The following is a 23,243-nucleotide window of genomic DNA, read 5'->3' as shown; positions in this document are numbered from 1 at the left end:
AGGTGGGTGAAGCCATACTATGGGCTCTGGATTTTATACCAAGCATAATGGGAAATGTACTTAAGTTTTCAGATGAAGAAATGACTTGATCTGATTTATATTTTTAAAAGATCACTGTGAAGAGGTTGCATTATAGAGAGGGAACAGAAATATGCTAGTGTCTACCAGACAGGTTTAGATTAGCCAGGGTGGAAAGAGGTGGACTGACTAACATTTAATTTTGGAGGATGAATTTATAGGACTTAGAGATAAAATTTAAGTGAAGAACAGGAGTCGTCAATGGTGAGCCCAGGTGATTTCGAGGCACTTCTGGGTACCATGCAGGTAAGAGTGGCCAAGACTAGAAGTTCAGCTTGGCACAAATTGAATGTGAAATGCTTGTGAGACATTCAAGTGGAGAAGTCAAGTAGGTTTGTCATTCAGAAGAGAGTTCTGTGCTGATACAGCTTTAGAAACCGTAAGCATATAAAAATTGAAGGTCATGGGAATGGATGAGGTCACCCAAAGAGAGAGAGAAGTGGAAAGAGAAATCAGGAATAAATGCTGAAAGATTCCAGCATTTAAGACTAGGTAGAGGAGAAGCTGTCAGCAAAGAAGCCCAAGAAGAGAGAGTCAGGGGGCAGAACACCATCCAGGAGATTTTGGTGTGAAACATGTCATGAAAAGTGGGTGATTGATAGTTTTCAATGCTGAATGTCTTCTGGTGAGATAAGAGACTGAAAAGGGTCTGCGGAGGTCACTGTTGACCCAATGGGTAGCTCTGGTGGAGAGCTGGGGCAGAAAGGAATCAGGGGAACCAGTCATCAAGGAACTGAGAGGAAATGGGGGTGGGCTTTGGATAAGAGGAAGGCGGTGTTCTCAGTAATAGGACGGAAGGGAGAGTGAAGATAATGGTAGTTGTGTGGATGTGGTTAAGAAGAGATGAGGCTTTCCAGTTAGATGCCAGTCAGCCATGGCATGCACCAGGGAAATGAAAATGAATAAGATACAGAATGAGATTCAGGTTGCTCAGTCAAGTCAGAAAGATGAAAAACCAAATCCCACATTGTCCACATATTATCAGTTCTGTGATGGAGGTAATTATAGTATGCCAGAGAGAAAACTTGTAAAATGCCATGACCAGTGAACCATTATAAGTTATGTATATTTGATGTAGTACCCAGAACAGGCACTAAAAAAGCTACACAAAGAGAAACACTCAAAAATACTGCAAATAAAAATGGAATTCCTACCGGAAGACAGAAAAAGAAAATATGATAAAAAAGTAAAGTGGCAGACCTAAGCCCTAACGTAGCAATAATCATTAAATGCAAATGGTCTAAATTCATCAATTAAAAGACAGACACTGGCAAAGTGCTTAAAAATATGACAACTATATGTAGTCTATGAGAAACTCATTTCAATATAATGATATAGGCAGGCCGAAAGTAAAAATTGGAAATAGTTACATTACACAAACACTAATCAAAAGAATGCAGCAGTGGCTATATTTATCAAGTTGACTTTAGAACAAAGAAAATTACATTACCTGAGATATAATGGAACACTGCAATGATAAAAGGGTCAATTAACCAAGAGGACAAAGAAGTCCTAAATGGTATGCACTAATAACAGAGCTGCAGAGTATGTGAAGGAAAAACTGACAGAATGGAAAGAAGTAGATTAATCCACAATTACAGTTGGAGGCTTCGACACGCTTCTACTAACAATAGATAGAGCAACTAGACAGAAAATCAGCAAGGACATGGAATAACTCAACAACACCACCAACCAACAGGACCTAACTGACATTTATAGAACACACCACCCAGCATCAGCGGAATACACATTCCTTCAAGTGCCCACAAGACAGATACCAATATGGACCATGTTTGGGGCCATAAAAGATACTCAACAAGTTTACAAGAATTGAAATGATAAAGAATGTGTTCTTTAACCATAACAGAACCAAACTAGAAATCAGTAAAAGATCACAGGAAATCTCCAAACATTTGGAAACGAAACAACACATTTCTAAATAATGTTTGTGCCAAAGAGGAAGTCTCACTAAATTGAATGACAATGAAAATGCAACATATCAAAATTTGTGGGAGTTACACCAGTGCCTCAAATTGATAATCTAGGCTTCCTCCAGAAACCAGATAAAGAATAACAAATCAAATCCAAAGCAAGCAGAAGGAGAGAGAATACAAATAAGAAACTAATGAAATTGAAAGCAGAAAAACTGACAGACTATCAAAGTAGCAAAAAGCTAGTTCTTTGAAATGATCAATAAAACTGAGAAACCTCCAGCAAGACTTATGGAGACAAAGATAAAGATCAGTATGAAGGATAAAACAGGGGCTATCAGTAGAGCCCCGAAAGTGCAAGGACAATAAAGAAACACCACTCCACACACATAAACACGACCATGTAAATGGCATGATGGACTAATTGCTTGAGGAGCACATATAACTATAATGTTTCAATGTGAAATAATCTGAATAGCCCTTTAATTATTAAGAAAATAGAATCTGTAAGTTTTTAAATCATGAGGCCCACATGGTTTCACTGTTGAATCCTGACAAATATTTAAAGAAGAGTTAACATTAATTTTATACAATCTCTTCAAGAAAAAAGAAGAGTAGGGAACACTCTCCAATTCATTGTATAGGCTGGTATCTCCCTCCTATCAAAACCAAAGACAATGCAGAAAAGAGACCCACAGGACAATATCCCTCATGAACATAAAAAGATAAATATGAGGATGCAGAGCAACTGGAAGTCTCTTACATTGCTGGTGGGAGTGTCAACTGTATAATCGCTGTGAAAAATAGTTTGGGATAACCTATTCAAGTTGGCCAAACACACCCCGTGGCCCAGCATTTCTTTCTACTTTTGGGCACAGACACAACAGGAATGTGCCCATGTGCTCACCGAAAGACGTGTACATGAACATTAATCACAGTGTGATTCTAACAGCCCTGGACTTCCTCGTGCCATCAGCATGATGGGTAAGTCACGGTGTACACATGGAGTGAACTGTGATACAGTAATAAAAGGAACAAATTTCAATGACACGCAATGTGGATGAGTCTCACAAAGATAATGCAGACTTCAAGAAGCCAGAACTAAAGAGCACATCTGCTGAACGACGCCACTGATATGAAGTCCAAAAATTAGCAACATTACACGTTAGCAAACAAGAAAGCAGTTGTTCTCATTGAGGGCAGTGACTGGGCAGGGACATAGGGGACCTGAGAGGTTGGTCATGTCTGCATCTTGATCTGGGTGCTGGTCACATGGGTAGTTAAGTCATAGTATGTGGTTTATGAATAGTCATCAAGTTGTATTCTTAGGTTATATGTGGTTTTCTCTATGTGTCTGCTTTATTCAATTATAAGTTGACTAAACATGAAAAAAAAAGTCTGTTGGATCTGGTGACATGAAGATAATGGTTGAACACAAGTAATGAGGGAGTGGCAGGCTTTGGGGACCACACATCAATTCCTATTTCACAAAGGGTGACACTGGAGCAGAGAGCAGTTCAGGGATGGGGCCAAGGCTGCAAGGCTGCTGAGTAGCAGGGCAGGTATTCGAATGCAGGGAGCAGGGCTACTGAGCTGTGCTTGCACACTAAGCTACCTGTTTCTTTACCTTAGAGAGCACAGAGGCCATGAGGATAACAGAGTACTCAAACGCAAGAGAGTCTGAGGCTACTTTAGCAATGGCAGAAAGGGGTAGCAACCTTGTGTAGCAACCTCAGGAAGGTGATGCTCGTGTAGATGTCTCTTTATCACAGTGGCTGTACAGGCCAGCGAGCAATATTCACAAGGACAACTGGGTATCATGCAAGAGAAGGTGAAGCATATTAGTTTACTATGTTTACCAAGATGGGAATATATATTTTTGAAAGATTTTGGGTTAAGGGACAAACTTCGAAAAAAACATTTGCATTGTTTAATTATCTCCCAACACCTGAAAAACGCAGTGGGTGTATGTGTGTTGCCTGTGTACACAGGCTCCATCCACTCTTTTGAGGTACATACATATTTTGGTCTTGGAAAGGAAAAAAATATCGTATCTTTAGTCTTTTTTAGAAGCATGGGAATTACGATTTTGTGATTAAGCCAGGGGATAATCACAGGCCCGAGCCGATAACTTAATTAGTGGTAGAGTGATCACTGAAGCTACCACACAAAACTGCTGTGTGGAGCCTTAATTAAAAGAGAGGAGATTACTGAATAAGTCATTCATTGTCAGCTGCTTTCATTGCAAAAGGTGGGAAGGTGCACACACATAGGACCAAACGCAAGAATAAAGGATCTGACCTGCCTGTTCACAACATCACATTACCAATGGCTACTGATTGGGAAGAAGTTACTAATAAAGCCAGATGAGTCAACTAAAAGTTTTTACTGCCTTAGGGAATATGTCTAGCATATCTTTGTTAACTTGTTTATTTTTGTTTGTTTGTTTGTTTTTTTTTTTTCCCAAATAAAGTATTCACTGGAAACATTTCCTGGAACTAACTCAGGAAATTCTGTCCAAATTCAGAAAGACTTGCTGAATGAAACAGTCTGCAAATCTCTTTTTCTAATATAAAGTATGTTCAATCTAAATCTTTGCCATGATTAAATACACAATGCACCTATCTGAACCTCTCTGTGGGAACACATGCACAGGATGGAATCATTGGCTTTCAGCTACATGGACAAGGAACCAGAATCAGGAGTGAAGTCATTCTCCAGTTCTAGCAAGATCTCTGTGTTGTGGAGAGCTGACCACCTGTTGTGTACGCCTAAAATAAATTAATCGATCTCTAGAAACTCAAGGCCTGTGTGGTCCTCCTTGCTCAGTCAAACTTCCTTCACTTGGGGTTTTGTCCACTTGTCAACCTAGTTTCCAGATTCACCTAGTTCTACCTCACACCCAGCTCCCTCTTTGCTACCCCACCTCCTCTCACAAGGTGAGCAGACTCTTATATGATCCCACAGCTACCTTCTGCCCAGATGTTCTTCCTGGAAACGTCCTTTGACTCATATCACCTCTGTACGCTCACTCTGGGCATTATTTGCATTCAAATATCTAGACAGCTGCATTGTCTGCACAGTGTTCTATGATATCGTTATATAAAATTCACTCTTCCAAGATCAACTGAATAGCACAAGTGTCTTGTAGCGCATGTGAGAATGACTTTAAAAAACCTCTCTGAATCGTCTATATACCTATCACATTTATCCAAACCTGACAAAGTACAACACAGGTAATGAGAAAAAAGAAACAGAAGGATAGGAAAATCTGTCTTTCATGTTTTCAAACTTGCTTTAAAATACAAACATTTCCTGAAGTGTAGAGGTGAAAGTGATGAATGTTAAGTGGATATTTTTTCATCTTAACTGACTGATCAAAGAGTATTTATAAACCCCTGACTCATGTCTCGAGCTGATAAGTCAACACCAAAGGAGAACATTTCAAGCTCATTTATCATTTAAGACAAACAGGCCATTCTGAGCATGATTATTTTTTATTCATCATTTTGAGCTCACCTCTACGTTTGCTTCTTCTCAATGTTAATAATATCTGTATAAGACTTCTCAATATTTAATGCTTACAGCTTGCCCGTTGAATGCTGATGCGGTTAAGATCACAGGTTTGATCTCCTGAAGGCCAGTTAGCTTTCCAAAAAAAGAAGCTCTATTTCACATTGAAGTCTGGCCCCAGTCGACTTCCCTATAAATAGCTGTTGTTGGTTTCAATGCCATAAAAAGCACAGAATTACAGTTTTAAGGGAAATTGAGGCCAAGATATTTTAACAGACTGGCCCAATGGCACAGAATCTCATAAATAGCAGAGGACACCCAGCAGCCTAGAACACCACAACTTGGCATTTGTACGAATTGGTTAATACCCAGGACAGTCTACCAGGCCAGTGTCACGGTGTCACATTCAAACAATGCAACATAAAAGACAATCTTACCTGTTCATTCTCCTCTTCATCACTACTTAGCTTAAGGTCATCTTCTAGCATTCTGCAAGAAGGAACAAAGAGGTACAGATACTTAGCAAATACAAAACAGTTTAGCATCAAAATATCTTTATTAGAGCAATGTTTGAGCAGTAAGCCCGTTTGATTCGCTAAATAAAAAAATTGTTCTTTTTAAGCCATTTTCCTATGATGCAGATAGAAGTAACAAATTGCCACATCATGAAAATGAACCATCGTCATAGTCATAGGATGGGCTGTCTAAAAAATGTGAGGCCAAAAACCAGAGTCCAACGGATGCCCTCCTCGTGAAGTTTAATTCCACAATTTGCTCAGTGTTCTCCATGTGCAGGTGCTGCACTGTCTCCTCTTCTGTTCATGTTGAAGAGAAAGAGACGGCAACGACGATGCCCATTGTTCCACCAGCCAGAGACCTGGAGGAAGCATCTGCCCCAAGATCCTGTTGGATGAGGGAAACCAAACAGAAAGGGACTTTCTGGAAAGATTCCGAGGGCAACTCTCCAGTGCCCCCTGCATCCCTCAGATTCGTTATGACAGAGCATATTTTTGGGTCCATAAAAGTTAAAGTGAAAAAAGAGAAAACAAAACTTCAAACCCTATTATTTCTGATAATGATAATGTGATATTCTCATCAGCCTTGCTAAATTGTTTCTTTATAGTTTTGAGATTAAGTCATTTCAAAAGATATCTCACTCAGAAGTGCAGTCTATAACATAAATGAATGCAGAGCTGTTCTGTTGGGGGCAGGGAGAGTCCATTTCTGATGGACTCCGGGATACCAGGGATCAGTCCAAAGGCCACTAAGCCCATGTGCTCAAAAGGCCTCACTGTCCTCCTTGAAATCACCTTTCAAAGACTATCCCCTAAAATGTGCCTCGATTATTTTAAAAGCCAGTTATAGGCCTGCCATCAATATACTTGCCAGAATATTTTAATAAGTCATTGCAGTGACTTTTGGGGTGAACTTGGGGTAAAGACCTGCCAGGGTGGGGTGTGGGCTGAATTCTGCCCCAGATGGCTGCGTGTTTGGGGCAAGTCACTTAACTTTCCCACGCCCAGCCCCATTTCTCTATTTGTAAAATGAAGGGTGGTTCTGAGCAATTTCTTAGGTCCAATCCTGCTTTAGATTTTGTGAGTCTAGGAAATAAATTTCCCCCCTATTTTGTAAAGCAGGACAACTCTTGCATTGTTCTAGAGACACAACTGGGGAACTGCTAAGCAATTCTGGGGTACTACTGAAGCCATTAGGACACCATACATGTTTCCACACAGGCTACAGCTATTCTACCAGCAGGGAGAAGTATCATTCTTTTATTATTCAAACCTTAAGCAAACAAACAAAACAACAGCAAAGACTGCAGAGCTGTGTCCCCAGCGGCTCCTTATGTCTTTCTGGCACATCCTTCATTTCCCCTGACCTTGAAAACTCATACACTTGGCTTCAAAGAGAAGAGACATCATGGTGATTCACTGGAGCATTTGCTTGTGAAGAATCCAGGAAGGGACTGTGTTTTCTTTGTCCTTGAGCCCCTGGTAACTAGCACAGTGATGACACAGGGTACAATACCAGTTTGCTGGCTAGGCCGGGGCACCTTCCTCAAACTGATTTCCTACCAAAAGGTACACATGCCTTTCTGACAAAAAACACAAGAGAAGCAGGGTATGTTCTCCCCTCCATCCCTCACTCCCACTTTTGGGATAAACTGTCAATTGCAATTTGGTTTAATCTCATGACTACTCTGTGAGCACTGGGTGTTCTGAGTGTGGGTGGTCCCGACGGTGGGTAGGAAACGGGACGGGAGGACACACACGATCATTGTTAACAACCCCCTTGCTGTTACATGGGAGTCCTGTCAAGGGTGATTGAGAAGTTCCATCTTTATATGGGAAATTACGTGTACAGATTTGAAGGTTACTGTCAACCAGAGCAGGAAACCCCAGCAGCCACAAAGCAAGGGATCTCGGCTTGGTTGCAAACCAGCCTTGTGACTCTGTCACTGCATGAAGCTGGTGTTGCTGAAAGTAACCACGATAGTAAAAGCAGTGTGTGAGGGTCTCTCCTAAGGCAGGGACTACAGTTCAGCTTTGTTTATTTTAAGCATGCACCACATATGAAGATACACACACAGGTCTGGTGGAATGTCACATCACCTCTCGTGTCCCCTGAGCCCAGGCAAGTCACACCTCTGGGCCTTGGCTTTGTCCTTTCTGCAAGGAGACTCATCTACCTGGTCATCATGTCCAAAAGACAAGCCGTCAGAGACCCCCATGCTTTGTGAACAGCAGTCACCCTATTATTGAATTTACCTCTGTTTTAATAAATGAGCTTTTTTTGTGTGTGTTTCTGGCTGAGATCTAAAAACTGGGGATCAGATGTAAGAATACCCTATATTCAAGAGAGAATGAGAGAAGTAAGAATCCAATTAAACTTCAGAATATCTTGGAATATGAGGAAATAGTAATGGAAATGCCAAGCCAAACAGATACACGCAAACCATGGTGATCTTAGGTGCTGCCATTCCCACATGTGCAACCAGACCTGGAATGGGCCTTCACTGCCACCCTGAGCCCCATCCCCTAACAGACACACTGGTGAGGTAGCTGAGGCTCAGCCCATCCAAGAATGTGATGGCACTTCTGCTCTGTTCTCATGGTCACAGTGGAGTTGCTGCAACTCAACCGCCAAAGCACAGCGCTTGTTCCCATTCACCGCCCTCTTCAACTCCGGTGTGGCATTCATGAAATGCTCACTTTTTAATACTGGAAATAGTGAAGTGGCCTCTGAGGGAGCCTGAGAGGGAGCTGAAGTGTATCTGAGGTGATAGCTGAACAACAAACATGGTTAGAGAAGAAAAGAGAAGAACTGAGACATCCACAGCATCCAAAGAGCTGTCAGTGCTTGGCGTGTGGCAAGCGGACTGAGGCCATGGCTGCCTCCATCAAAACGTATTGGTGGCACTACTGTAGCTGTGCCCCCAACTCCAATCCTACCCACTTGACAACACTTTTATCATGTCTATTTCTAGAAGGAAACGGACTGGCCTAGGTATATCAGACAAGAACAAATAACAAATAAGGAGAAGTTTTAAACCAAGAGTAGATGAAAATGCAAATAAGGGTTGGTTAGGCCACAGGGCAAGGGTGGGGATCTCTGACTCCATTTTTGGAAAAAAGGCAGGTCAAGACTGATGCTCGAAGGGGCTGAGGACAGTTTGGGATAGTCACCTGCACTTAAGTGCAGGGCACCCTGCTGGCTTGCATGGGCACCCCTGCACCTGAGCACTACTGGCCTTCTGCCCATGATGTCACCCACCCACTTACAGCCACTCCCTTTTTATGTTCCCTCAGCCCCTCTCTCAGGTCCCTCAGAGCCTAACGAGGTGACGAAACTCCAGATGCACTGCGGCAGCTCTCAAGGGTGAATGGGTGTTAACTGCCAGGCCAGTTGAGCACTGTCTAGCTGTCACCTCCTTTGATCCCCACAGTCTCCTCTGAGGTGCACGCCACTGGGCCGCAGGCCCGGTGGCCAGAGAAGGGACTCTGCAGTCTGACTGCCTGGGATGAGGCCCAGCTCTGCCACTCAACTTGCCGAGGGATCAACACCAGCCTCAAAGCCTTTTTCAGAGAAATCATTACACAGTCCTCGAAAAGTGCTTAGCACAGGACCTGGCACAGGCTGAGCATTCGACAGAGGTCATGTTTGTTAACTTTGTTGAGGGCCACACTTTACAGCCTTTTGGAAACTTGCATGGGTAAACAGCTTGGGAGAGGAAGACGTTTCTGTGACAAAGCCTTAAAAGCTGAGCCATTTGCTCTACTTTTAGGCCATTTTGAAAACACGATGTTCTATAGAGGCTGTGGATACGGGTAGATTTTAGGTTATCACAGCTGCCATGGTTGACTGATCTGATGTGACTTTACATCCGTCAGACTGAGCGCACAAGGAGATCTACCCTGGGAGCCAGTGGTCAGCCACGTGACCAGGAGTCCCTTAGCTGGACCCACTGCCTGATAACAACAGGGACATTGAAATAAAATAGACATTGAGATGAAACTTTAAGATTTAAGGCCAGAGAGCAGAGGTCCATCCAGCAGTGCAGTGAAACTTAAACTTTATGTCTTGAACACCTGAGGAGCTGTTGGAACTGCTGTCACGAGCATGCCACGTCATGCCTGATTGTGACTTCCTAGTGGGGTCTATACCGAGACCAGAGACACGTACAGGACACAGCAGGGTTTTTCAAATAAGCAGTTAAGTGACTGGGATTCTATCCATTTTTCACCAGGGCACTATGTCACACAACGGTTTCTTAGGATTATTGTCCTAGGCATGTTACAAAACCCCAAACACCTGACACAAAGGCTCAAAAGGGTTTGAGCCCAGCTCAATGGTCTTAGCTTTCACACAGGGAGAGAGGGCCTCGCATGAGCCACACAGAGGAAAGGGTGCGACGGAGTCTGTTTGGAACTCTGAAGAAGGAATCGAGTACAAGCACTTCCCCTTGCAGTCTGCCAAGTGCCACCTCAGGTGGCCCTCTGATAAAGTCAAAGATGAACGGAAACTCTGCCTCACCACCAATGGGAGAGCTGGTGTCTGAACCCCCAATCATTTAATCATTCACTCATGTGTTCCTTGGGTGGCGGGCACCTCTGTCCCAGGGCTGGCTTCCCTCACACACTGCAACCAGCACTGCCATTTTAGCCATTTTTAAGTGCCTTAAAATTGTAAAGCTCTGATGTACATGATTCTAAGAGAACCCAACTGCCTCATCTGGAGATACCTTCCTTCAGAAAGAGAGGAACTCAACACAACCCTTGAAACTTTAATATTTGATTATAGTAACTTCCCCATGTGTATTATTTTTTAATTAAACAATAAATTTATGTTGTAGCTAGTGCTTACATTGTTGAGGACCCGATTTTCTCGGAAAGCAGAAACAGTAGCCTAGTTCCAACAGATGGCCAGCTGCTTCTCAAGCTCTTATACAGGTATTGCAAACAAGTACTTTAACTACCTACAAATGTAATGGCCATCATTTCCCACAGCAGTTGTTGTTAATTAATAGCATTTCCATGGAAGTACTTGTCATTTGGGGCCCTTAACAGATCTGGATTCTTTAGTTCTTTAAAGTTCATTTCATTTTGCTATCTCTTAATGGTTTTTTAAAAATCTGTGTTTTAATCAGGCTGTTTGATTTTCATATTTGTTTCTATAGCTGGTGCTACAACCTCCACCTACTTGAGATTTAAAGCCAAAGACAAAATGTTTATGACTCTCCATTAAACATATTCATATATGCAAATATCTATTCTCTCAATTAGCAGTGCATGGCAGCCTACTTGCTATGTAAGCACACCCTTCTGAAGGTATTCTCCAAGCCATCATCTCCACTGCTTCGAACAAGGGAGGGAAAGTTATAAAACTCATTTCATTCTTTCTGAAGTCCACTGCTCTGTCCAGGTCAGAGCTACCATCTGCCTGGACTTATTTTCATAAATTGGTGACCACCTTTCCCCTCTGCGTTTGTTCAGAAGACTCCAGCTCATGCCATACCAGTTAACTGGGAACCAGGAAGGTTATGATAGGCCCCACTGGGGGTTGGTAATATAATGTGTCCAAGGCACAAATGAAGTAATTTGGTCTGGAAGCAAATGGAGAAATGAGGAACAAGACAGAGGGGTGGTCCAGGTGACCCAGGAATTCCTGACTCTGATGTTTTCCTATCCAGGGTATCACATCTACATCTGTTAACAAATGGTGGTTCACAGAGAGGTGGTGTTTGCTCACACATCTCTCCTTTCTGGGCTCCCTCTTTGCAGGATCTGTTCTGGTTGTCAATGCAATCACAGACGATCTTCTGACTCTGCCACATTCATCCTGGGGAGAAGGTACACTGTACCTCTTCTGTTTATGACCTTATTTTTTCTTAAGGACAGTAAGTTCCAATGGTCTTTTTCTCCCACTTATAAGCTGAGTCCACCAGCCCCTTCTACACAGGCTTGTCTTCCCTAGTGGAAAGAATCACATTTCTTACCATTTAAGACCCTTGAAAAAAGCAACTGCATTTAGGAAACCCTGCCAAACCCTGGTGAGATGCTCCATGTCAGCGCCCAATGGATAGGATGAACATATGTCTTTGAAATCTCGATCGAGCAACGGTCTTTCCCCACGGAACCCATATCTAGTTAAAACAGAATAGACATAAAGGAAAATGAAGCTTACTAATAGCAGGACACAGTCAGCGCGAGGAGAGGATGTGGTAGCAGAATGAGTCCTGCAATTACCGATGGTATGCTGGCCAGCATTCCTGTCTGAGTTCTCCTCCTAACCAGCTCTGTGAACTTGGAAAAATCATTTATCCTCTGGACAGCGTCTCCAAATCTCTAATTTGAAGCACTGATAAAATGACCTCTACAGCCTCTCACTGCTGTGAATACCATGGGTTGTGCCTTCACCAATGGGTGGGAAGTCCAGGAGGACTGATAGAGAATTAGAAGGGAAAGTTAAAGGAAAACTAATAGGTTGGAATGTGAGAAAATGGCCCAAGACCCACCACTGGGAGCCAGGGGCCTGGGTGAAGTCTGGTTACTTCTTTTAGCACTCATTTCCTCATAGGTCAGGAGAGGACATTTCAAATCATTGTCCTAAAAAAGACATAGAAAATGGAGGTAGCAGTGCTTTTAGAGGGTAGAGTGCTATATAAATAAAGAGCATTTGAACACTTTGTGGAAAATTCTCCCATGTAGTATGGTGTGCAGGACAGAGCCTCACCCTCAGGCACCAGCACTGTAACTGGGTAATGCCCAAGAGGCTTCTTGGAGGCTGGGACAAAGGCAGGAACCAGACCACACCCCCTGCTCCTGCACCAAGTGGCAACGGGGCCAAACCTGGAAGTGGTGCCAGCTTCCCACCGGGCTTGAGACCAGGGAAACGTTCCTTCTTCTGTTACAAACTAATGAACCGGCTTAGGTATTCTCTAGACTATTCCTCGTCATAGTAAAATGTGACCCCAAACACACATCTAACAGCTTTTGAAGAGTTTAAAAACTATATTCATCTTTTTCTTTCCCCTTAAGAGGATCTACTAAGAGACAACATATAAAGAATATGGTGAACAGACCAACAGAGCCATTTGCCAAGGCCAGGAGCCATTCCCAGGTCTCTGCCCTCCGTTCTGCATACCTCTCAACTCTGGGTCTGCACAAGCCTTCGTTCTTTCCAAAGGAATATTTGTCCCCAAACTCCACTAGGAAGACACATTTAGGAAAGCATGATGTCACAACACACTTTAAGATAATGGAAATACAGGCTGGGGGCTAAATGTGCTAATAAGCTCCACATCGGATCAGTCCTCACAGAAGCAGGACTCTGAGGGTGCTTCGGGAACACATTCTGGGGAGGTGGCCCGCTGCTGCCTCCGGAGAGCCATTAGGAGAGCGAGGCCAGCGGTCCTTAGACTTGAGCCTGCATTAAACCACCTGGAAGGGTAATAGAAACAGATAGCTGGGCTCACCCCTGGGGTTTCTTATTCAATAGGTCTGGGATGGGGTCCGCCAAATTTGCTAAGTCCCCAAGTGATGTCTAGGCTGCTGGCTCAGAGGCCACACTTTGAGAACCACTGGGGTAGGCCATAACCTCCTGTCCACATGGGTTTATTACATGTGGGGTCAGTCACTGAAAGGAACCGAAACTTGTCAGCAACCACACCAGTAAGCCTGGAAATGGGTCTTTCCCCAGGTGAGCCCTGAGATGATGGCTGCCCCAGCTGACACCCTGATTGCTGCCTTGTGACAGACCCTTAGCCAGAGGACCCACGTTCGGATTCCTGACCCAGAGAAACTGAGGGATAATAAATGCCACTAAATTTGGGGGTAATGTGTTAGGCTTCAGTAAGTAACTGATATGCTAGTGCATGGTACTAAGCATTTAGGATCACTCCCAATTGCTTGAGCGAGAGTGTTAACAGCCATCATTCAAACGGTCTAACAGAAGTATAATGGGAACATAACAGGTAATTAAAATTTTCTAATAGCTACATTAAAAAGTGAAAAGAAACAGGTAAAATTAATTTTAAGAACATGTTTTACTTAAGCCAACCTATCATTTCAATGTAACATACACATTTACAGTGCTCAACAGCCACATCTGGCTAGTGATTCCTGCACTGGATGACACAAGCTCCTACATTTTGTAGGTGAGGGATGTTCAAATCTCCAGGAGGCTTTATGCTTTTCCCACCCCTCTCACAGCCCCTCCTTCAGATGTCAATCTTCTCTACACTTCCTGCCTATTGGGATGCACTGAAAAAGCCTGTGAGAGTAAAGACGCTGGTAACTCAGAGTGTGGAGGAGGTGAAAGAGAACGGAAGGCTATGCTTGGAACCAATGTCAACGCTTACTCTCATTGCTTGCTCTTGGTGGGGACAGGACACCAAAGGCCCATTCCATACCAGTTACCATCTTGCTCCTAATTTTGATGATGCAATTTCCTTGTGGCGTGGAACTTCCCCAATTGTACCTGTGAGCTTCTGGCTTCACAGAGGAGCTGAAAGGCAGACACTATTACACGGCAGCAGGTGGCCCATGGTGGGTATACACTCATGAAACAAGGTCCAGATTTGCACATATTACACCTTGTAAAAGGCTGACCACGTGGCAAGGGAAGTCTGTATACTAGCTATTCTGATTTATTGTGTCCTCACTTCTCTTGAATATAGTAAAGACACATCTTACTAAAGTTATTTGAAATAGCCTAGGCTTTTCATTTTGTTTTGGCCTTGTTTTTTTGTTTTTCAGTTGTGCATTTTAAAAACCCTGCTGGTCGTTCTTTTCACTTGGAATTGCAATTCCAGGTGGGGGTGCTGAGCAGCAGAGGAAACTCATTGTTGGGGAGAAATGGAACTCTGAGGCCACCTGCCTTGAACAGCCTGTGACTCTTTCCACTCAGAAAGATGTAAGTGCTCCACACGGTTCATGTGATTGTGAAGGTATGAAAACGCTCCATCTTTTCTGTGTAGGGCAACACAGGCCACGGTTTTAAAGCAGCATTCTCTGAACATATCGACGTGAAAATTACCCCCTCCTGAAGAATGACAAGAAGGAGGGCTGTGCGTACTCTATCATTTCTATCAGAAAGCTACCAAGGCTTCAGAATAGGGAATGCTTTCTCCTCAAAGATGGTTTTAAACTTCCTGTCCTTATTCCTTACAAGCACTTCTAGAAAATTGGTTTCTGAACTCGATGTCCTCGTATTAGAGAACTCGGTTTCTAATGGATTCAAGCACAGTGTATGAAAGAACAGGGCCCTTTTCTGAGCAGACACTTGGGGGAGGACAGATGGCCTTGACAGGAAACTAAAAGTCTTCTCAGTTGCACAGGTCTGACAATGGGCATTTCTCTGCTTAAATCTCTTTGTAGGGTAAATTGTACCTAACCAGAGGGGAATGGAGATTCATACGTTTGGCTCAAGTCTGTAATTTCAAATATTATTTGCCTGTCAGTAAATTAGTAAGCTAGCTGTCTATTCTGCTTGCTAACTAATGGCTTCCTGATTCCATTGATAACTCTGGAGAGTAAGAACGCACTGAGTCTCCAAAACCTGTATGTACAATAGGTTTTGTTCTTTGGTTCACAATACCAGTTTTTACATTTTTGTGGCTATTGTTATTGACAAGTGGAACCACTTTACAACACAGAGCTAGACAGAGTCTGAAACGCTGAAGGCCTTGACCAGCACTGGACTTGGATAAAGCCTTGACTCTGAGTTTTAGTGTCTATTAACAAAATGGAATGGTAGGACAAGAGAGGAGAAACCAGACTGTGAACTGTCAAGCCTCACCAGGGTTTCTCAACGACGGGGTTAGTGTGACCTGGGGTGCTCATTGCTGATTCATTCCCAGAGATTCTGACTTAGCTGCTCTGGGGTTGGGCATACGAGTCAGTATTTTCGACATGCATCCCCAATGAATCTACTGCTCAGCCAGGTTTGAGAACTACTGACTTAATTACTATCACCTTCTCCTTAAAGCCAACACCAATCCACAGGACAATCTTCACATCTTACCTAACTTCGCCAGAACCTGTACCAAAATTGTCTGCCAACCCATCTAGCTCCACCTCTTCCATGTTCCGTTGAATAAGAATGTTGCCAGGGGAGGGTTTTTTTTCCTCCATTCCTAGGATAAGGCACAGACCTATCCTCACCAACAGGTAAAGGAATTCTCTCAGGGATGCTCAGTTGCCAAACCAGATAGACACCTTTGCTTCTTTATCTCGTTTGGTCACTCCAATTTATATGCCATTTCTCTCCTTGAAATGTCCCTTGCACAGTGTCTCTAACTCTCAAGGTTCCCTTTGTCTTTGACTTCCCACTTCCTCTGATGGATTTGGCCCTCTGGCCACTCTTCCAAAGCTGATGTTACTCCAGGTTCCTGCCCTGGGTCCTCTCCTCTTCTGCACCTTCACATTTCATCTCTTCCCAAGGATGACACCTATGGTCTTGTCCTCCAAGTGCCAGCTGCACCGTGGGCACCTCTGCTCTGGCCTCCCAGAGGTAAGAGCCCATGTTTCATTTCACTGGGCATCTTCTGTATCTGGTAAAATTCTGGGCATAGAATAACCACACAATAAATGTTTGTTGAGCAAATAAGTTAATCTCTACTTGGATGTACCTCCACCTTGATCTGCTCCAAACCAGAACCCAGACTTTCCTGCCTAAAACACAACATTCACTGCTGAATTGTCCTGAGGTCATGACACTGCCAGTCACCTGGTCATCTGCACATGGAGTTTGACTTCTTCTCTCCTCCTTACAGACAATAAAACTCTTGGACGTGTCTGTCCTGTTCTTTTGATCCCAGCTCTTACTCTATATCCCTCACCATACTGCTTTAGTCCACATTCCCAGTTCTCACTGAAAGAGCTTGCTCACTCTCCAGTCCCTCCTCCAAGTCCAACTTCCCATCTTGCTACTGACCATCTGCAACCTAAATGCCACCCCAAATGGCACATTCTCTTGATGCTCAGTGACCACAGCTAATTTCCCTCTTCTGTACACATGTCTATTAGTGCTCTGCCATCTTATGTTATAACTACTTGTCTCCAAGTCCGTCTTATCTACCTGACGCATGGGCTCCCTGAGGGAAGTGTATGGCCTCACTCCTTTCTGTGTCCTCAGGATCTGGAGGACAAAGGTATTTATATAATTGAAAAAAACACAAGCATATACTCCTTCATAATAGGAGCCAAGATCTCGAACAATACACAGAATGGAGTGGAATGCATTTAAAATATACCTGTAGTGAGTTGAAAAATAATGAGATCAAAAAAAGTAATATAAAAGGGTGCCTGGGGGCACTTTCCAGGAGAGGACAGGCGGCACCTGAGCCGAATCCTGCAGTGCTACGTCCTTACTTGCAACGCCTGGCCTCCTGCCTCTGTGTGTGAGTCCTACACACCTTCAAGGGTCCATCCCAAGAATCATTCTTCTAGGGAGCCTACTGGCCTATTCACCCTCTTCTCTGATCTCCATCAAGGGTCCACTGTCTTGACTGGATGCACAGTCTGCTCCCTCCTGTAGATTCCTAAATGACCGACATCATGCACGAACTGCCTCTTGTACCCTTTGGAGAGTTAGCTTATCAGAAAGCAGGTTAAATGCGGCAGGAGAAGACTCCGCATGAAAGCCCTGAGCCCTCTCAGCTTCTTAAAGGCTGGAGTTGCCACTCTGCTGTGCCAGGCACTGCGGGGGCTCTGAGCCTGTCTGGATGCCCCTCTATTACAGCTCCTGTCACCCATATACTGAAATGTTCTCTTTCTGCTCCAGCCTCATCCCGCAGGGTAAACACCTTTTGTGCAGGGCCACAGCATATTCCCATATTCGTTTTCTGGACAGAGCAGGAAGTTAACAAATTAACTGATTCCCCATTGAACCAATGGAAAATCAACAGGCTGCTGTGAGGTTGTAGAGAAAAGAGCTGGGCAGAGGTGTAAGAGAAGCGGGGTAGACAGAAAGCAGACGCGAGAATCCATCCCATCATCAGCTGCAGCTCAAGTCAGTATTAACCAGCAGTAACATTAGCGTTATTACCACGACATGGTAATGATGAATCTGCAAGAAAATGTGAATCTGCAAGAAAAAATTTATTTTCCTGTATATGTTTCAGTCATATTCTTAGAAATAAATGTTCTTTCTACTCCCAGCTATTGCAAGCTGGACGTGCCCAAATTAAGTTTTCATATGGAAACAGTTTACCTCTCATTGGGATTCCTTACTTAGTGTCATCACTTACAGCAACCCCACATTTCTTTTCTGTTAAAGAAAAACACTTGTACTTTTTTTTTTTTTTTTTTAAGAAATCAAGGTGATTTCAACTAAAGAAAAATCAAAGAGTTAGTGGTATTCCAGAAACGGCACTGACTCCCGGATCCCGTGACCGTCAGTCTTAGGTCGATTGCTGGTTTCTGGATAACAGGAAATGGCTACTGTACGTGACTCTTTTTACCCCATGATACCAAGTATTTTTTATATTTCCCTTATTACTGAAAAAGTCTATTTTTTTTTAAAGAATGAACATAATAGCCAGTGATTTTGATAACTTTATTTATACTCTAAGTTGGTAAAGCACCCAAACAGCTCTCTGATCTCCCACTGGATCATTATTTTCCATTTTATGGGATTTCACATAAAACCCAGCATTTTCACTGTGTAAATATATATTTCTCATTCCTCAATAATTTTCAGAACTCTTTAGTTAAGAAATTAGAGAGGGGTGTGCTTCAGACTTTCAAAGGATTTTATGGACTCCAGGTCACATTCTGAGTGAAGGGGTACCCATCAGGCTGCCCTTGCCCCACTAATTAGGCAGTGCAGGTAAAGACGGGTGCTGCTGCTGTGAGCCATGAGTAGCCCAGAGGACGTCAGGTATTCTAACTGTGAGTGAGTGAGGTCCTGGGTTACTTCTCAGTGTTCTTTCCTTGCTTGGTGACCTGACAGTAATAGTGACCATCAACTTCCTTCTCTCTAAAGGAGACCATAAAACACTCTCAGAGCTGCTGTATTTGAAAAATAATATGTATACAAAGGCTTTGTACTCCCAGGAATAAAACGTCATCAAAGTTGTCATTTGATTACGGGATATGCAATTTACTTATGAAAGCCTTGCACCCCCCTTCCATAGACCTATAAAGTCCAGCTCTTTCATCTGGTTCAGCACTCTGAGTCCTTTCTACTGCTGATATGCCAATCGTTTACTGCCTCCCCTGCTCCATCCTGCCACTTCACAAGTAGGGATGTCATTTAGATTCTTAGCCCAACTGTTAAGATTTATTCTGAAAAGTGGCTGAATGCTGCCAACACTGCTTTGGCAGCTAGTAAAGAAAGATACATTTCCAGGCCAGGAGCGGGCATGCATTCATTCCTCCTCAACGGCCTTCAAATCTCCAATATGTCTACTTAAAATGAAGCTTTTACCCGCTCAAATTACAGTGTGATACTGGAAGGCGTTGACTCCTGCACTAGAAAAACTTCTGGGTTTAAAGTTAATCTGAGAATTCTAACTTTGTCACATATGGTTCTCAGTATATTTGCCTTTTTAGGCCTCCACTCCTGAGTTGAAATTGAGAATGGATAATACGCATCCCCCAGCTTTAAAGGATTATAGGGGACTTGACTAAGATAATGTAGACAAAAGTACTTTGCAAATTTTAAAGCACAGAGGGGTGATGAGAGTGTTGGCGCAGAGCCTGGCATCCAGCAGAACCACGACAAGTGGGGGTGAACGGAAGGGCCGCATAACCAGCACTGATTCTTCCAGCAACCTGACATGTAGTCCGGAGGCGAGGGGGGTAGGCAATAGAGATGGCAGATGAGTCTGGGCTCAGCATGCTCCAACTGCCTTTCCTAACCAGCACAGGGATGCAAATGGTGAACTTGACATCTGGTTATGTGTTTCTAAGGAATCAGTTCAAATGGCAAAACAGGGGGCACATTTTATCCTAGAAGGCGGTATCCTTCAGGTGTCCCTTGGGCTCATAGAACAGGATTTAGTGCCAGGTACCTATATCCATGAGCAAAAATATATTCTTTTCAGTCAGGTACTTGAGATAGGCTGGAAGTGTTCTCTTTAATGGCAAGGGAAAAATCTGGGAAACGTTATTTTCCTGTGAAAACCGATTTTACCTGCATGCCCACAATTACAGGATGGCAGAGGCAGGGCTGTCTCTGGCCCACTTCTTTTCATTATAAATGAACATGCTTAGTTCCAACAATGCTATACACAAGAAGATTTCTCAAACTAACAACACAGCATTAATTTTCACTTTTTCTTTTTTACTGGTGAGAGATGGGATTTTATTTGTAATATGTAATTCTGAGAATTCATGGGCACTTATAAGCACTTTAATGCCACAGACTAAGGGAATTGATGAAGAAGCTGAAATAAAGCATCTGTAAAAATAAAGATCAACCACAGAGTCATTCTCCCTAGCCAAAGAACTCTCTAGAATCTGTGAGATGATTACCTGTGTGGTAAGCACCCGAACCACTCTAACAGGATACCTCCTAAACACTGGTTATCAATTTCCCACGGAGGGCCCTTCACGGCCTCATGGCCTCACACAAGTTAGCTTCAAACCCATTCAAACAAAATTGATTTTTGTTTTGTTTTGTTTTGTTTTTTTTTGGTGAGGGGTACAGATACAACTCTCAAATGAATCACCTGAGAAATCAATTTGACGTATCATCATATAAAATCTTACCTGCTTGGGAGAATGATAAAAGGTTTCATTAATATAGCCTCACTCCTCCCCATCTGCTCATACACAAATCCAAGCACTCACAGCATCAAGGCTCGGGCAGTTTATACACAGGGAGCTAAAATCAGGGAATCCCAGCTGAACAGTGTGTGATGTCAAGCTGGTTTATCCTATACTTCTATTATTTAAACTCTGTGTTACCTTTAATATAAAAGGTCTAATCCAGGGTGTGCATTACAATCTACAAAGCCATATCTGCATACACTTAGTCTGCCATAAAAGGAAGAGAATCATTATTATACTCATTATTATACCATACTGCTCTTTCTTCTTCCTCACTAGATGTGCTGTCTCTGGAAGGCTGGATCCTGGACTAAGGAAAGCCCTGCTCGACTGCCAGCCCAGTGTGCAGTTTATAGGTGCTGGTGGAATTCCTGACAGCCATGGAGAAGGACCTGGTCAGTCTTGCTGTTCCTTTGCTCTCCCCTTCTGCCATCTGTTTCTTCTGAGGGGGTGAGGACTTGAAGACATGAAGGGTTTAGGACTCCACCCAACACTTCTTCTCACCCCAAAGGAAAAAAGCCCAGCTGGTTCTTCATAAGCAGAGACTGGAAGGAGGAGGGGAATTGGCGAGGGTGTGTTGTGGCAGTGTCTGGGCCAGGTTCCTGCAGACCTGAGAATTCTCAGAGCCACGAGGGGTCCTGTCACCCACTCAGCTGGGTGGTACTGCAGATGAAATGAGAGGGCCTTCTGGCCATCTCTGCTATGAGTGGGGCATTGGTGTGTGTGTATGTGTGTGTGTGTGTGCGTGTGTGTGCGCGTGCGTGCATGTGCAAGATTGCAGATATCCTATCTGGACAAAGACTTCCCAACCCAAAGACCGACTGGTAAGATCTCAACGTTTTTTCAGGGAAAAGAGAACAATGTAGGTTTCAGATCCATAGAACAAATAAATGTAGGAAGATCAATTTAAGATGATGAGTTGAGTGTCTGTACATACTTCCATTGCAAAGGCTGACTCTTTGTGTTAAACAAGAATGGCATTCCGCTCTTATACAGAGACCCTCGGGATTAGAGCAAGAGAAAAATAGGTCCTTCTAAAGACCCAGGTCCTGATACTCATTATTATACCATACTGCTTTCAGGTATGACAGCCCTGCCAGGGTTCAGAGGTGAGAATCAACAGATCTGAGGGTCTGAGTCCTCCTTTTGGTTCTGATGTGAACTACTGAGCCATATACATCCCTGTGGTTTCCTTATAATGGGAATAATAAAACCAACTCTGTCTTCTTCATGAGTTGTTGCTGAAGACAACATGATGTCATAGCATTGAGAGTGCTTTGAGAAATGTTTTATGAACATAAATAAGGTAGTAAACACAAATATGCAATTGTGTATTTGCATGCTGCTAGTATGTCTACTGCCTGTATCACAATGCCTCCTCCATAACATTTTATGATGTCTATCCTGTTTTTCCTTCTCTAAAACTTCTCTGTATATTCCCTGGCTATTCGAAATAGGATTCCAAGTGTGTATCATCTGCAGGATTGGGCACTGGCAGAGGGCTATGCTATTCTTGGGCCTCACCCAAAGTTCCAAGAACCAGATCATCTCTAAACTTCTTCCCAGATGTAGAACTCTAACCCAACCATTCCAACAATCTCAGGCAGCTCTCATTCTTGCTGTTGGACTACTGTTTCAGCAGCTTATTTGTATTTTTTAAAGCTCATTCCCCAGCCCCGAGGACCTACGTGTCTTCCAATACCACTCATGAAGGAGTGCTGGGGCCCAACTGGGCATCTCTTCAGTGAGCTGACTGTCCAAGAGTTTGCTTGTGACTCATACCTTGAACTGCCCAGCAAAGAGGTGCTGGGTGGCTGTCACATAGTATTTGCAGCATTTGGAAATTCTACCTCAAGCTTAACTCAAAAACTGTTACTGCTGGCTGACTACAATCAAGCCCTCTGGCTCACTTCGAGGTTCTGGCATTCTTGGGCTTTGCTATTGAGACAGTGGAAAACTTTTATATCTCTGTAGGTGCTGCCAGTAATTTTTATCCATTTAAGCATTTGACCTTTTACATGTTTACCCAGCAATTTCCAAGGCTTGCCACCGATGAGAGTTAGCATTCTTTACATGGACAGAGGCTGCTCCACAGGGCTGCCAGATACACATTGGTAGGTACTAAGTGAGCACAGTTTAGGCATTCAGGCATCAGCATCTTCTAGTATTCATCATAGAGGCTCTGTACACATTCTGTTAGATTCATACCTAATTGTTTAATTTTCTTTGAAGCAATTGTAAATGGTATCATATTTTTTATTTTGGTTTCTACTTATCAGTATATAGAAATACAATTGATTTTTGTGCGTTGACCTTGTATCCTGTAGTCTTATAGTACTCATTCTATTTTGTTGTTTTTTTATGATTTTCTATATAGGCAAGCATGCCGTCTGCAAATAGGCAGTTTTATTTCTCCTTTTCCAACATGTATGCCTTCCTT

General features: G+C 43.2%; 1 protein-coding gene across 1 annotated transcript in view; it reads right to left on the bottom strand.

Moving 5' to 3' along the window:
- The window catches only part of AFF3 (AF4/FMR2 family member 3), a 397,189-nt gene that overhangs the window by 98,573 nt on the left and 275,373 nt on the right, over nt 1–23,243 (bottom strand). Inside the window, exon 10 of the mRNA XM_015592714.2 lies at nt 5,960–6,011. Within this exon, the coding sequence (XP_015448200.1) occupies nt 5,960–6,011 (52 nt within the window). The remainder of the gene's footprint in view (nt 1–5,959; nt 6,012–23,243) is intronic.

Source organism: Pteropus alecto, unplaced genomic scaffold, assembly GCF_000325575.1.
Source record: "Pteropus alecto unplaced genomic scaffold, ASM32557v1 scaffold186, whole genome shotgun sequence".
NCBI classification, from domain to species: domain Eukaryota; kingdom Metazoa; phylum Chordata; class Mammalia; order Chiroptera; family Pteropodidae; genus Pteropus; species Pteropus alecto.
The sequence above is the reverse complement of the archived record's forward strand: the minus strand, read 5'-3'. Positions and strand labels throughout refer to the sequence as shown.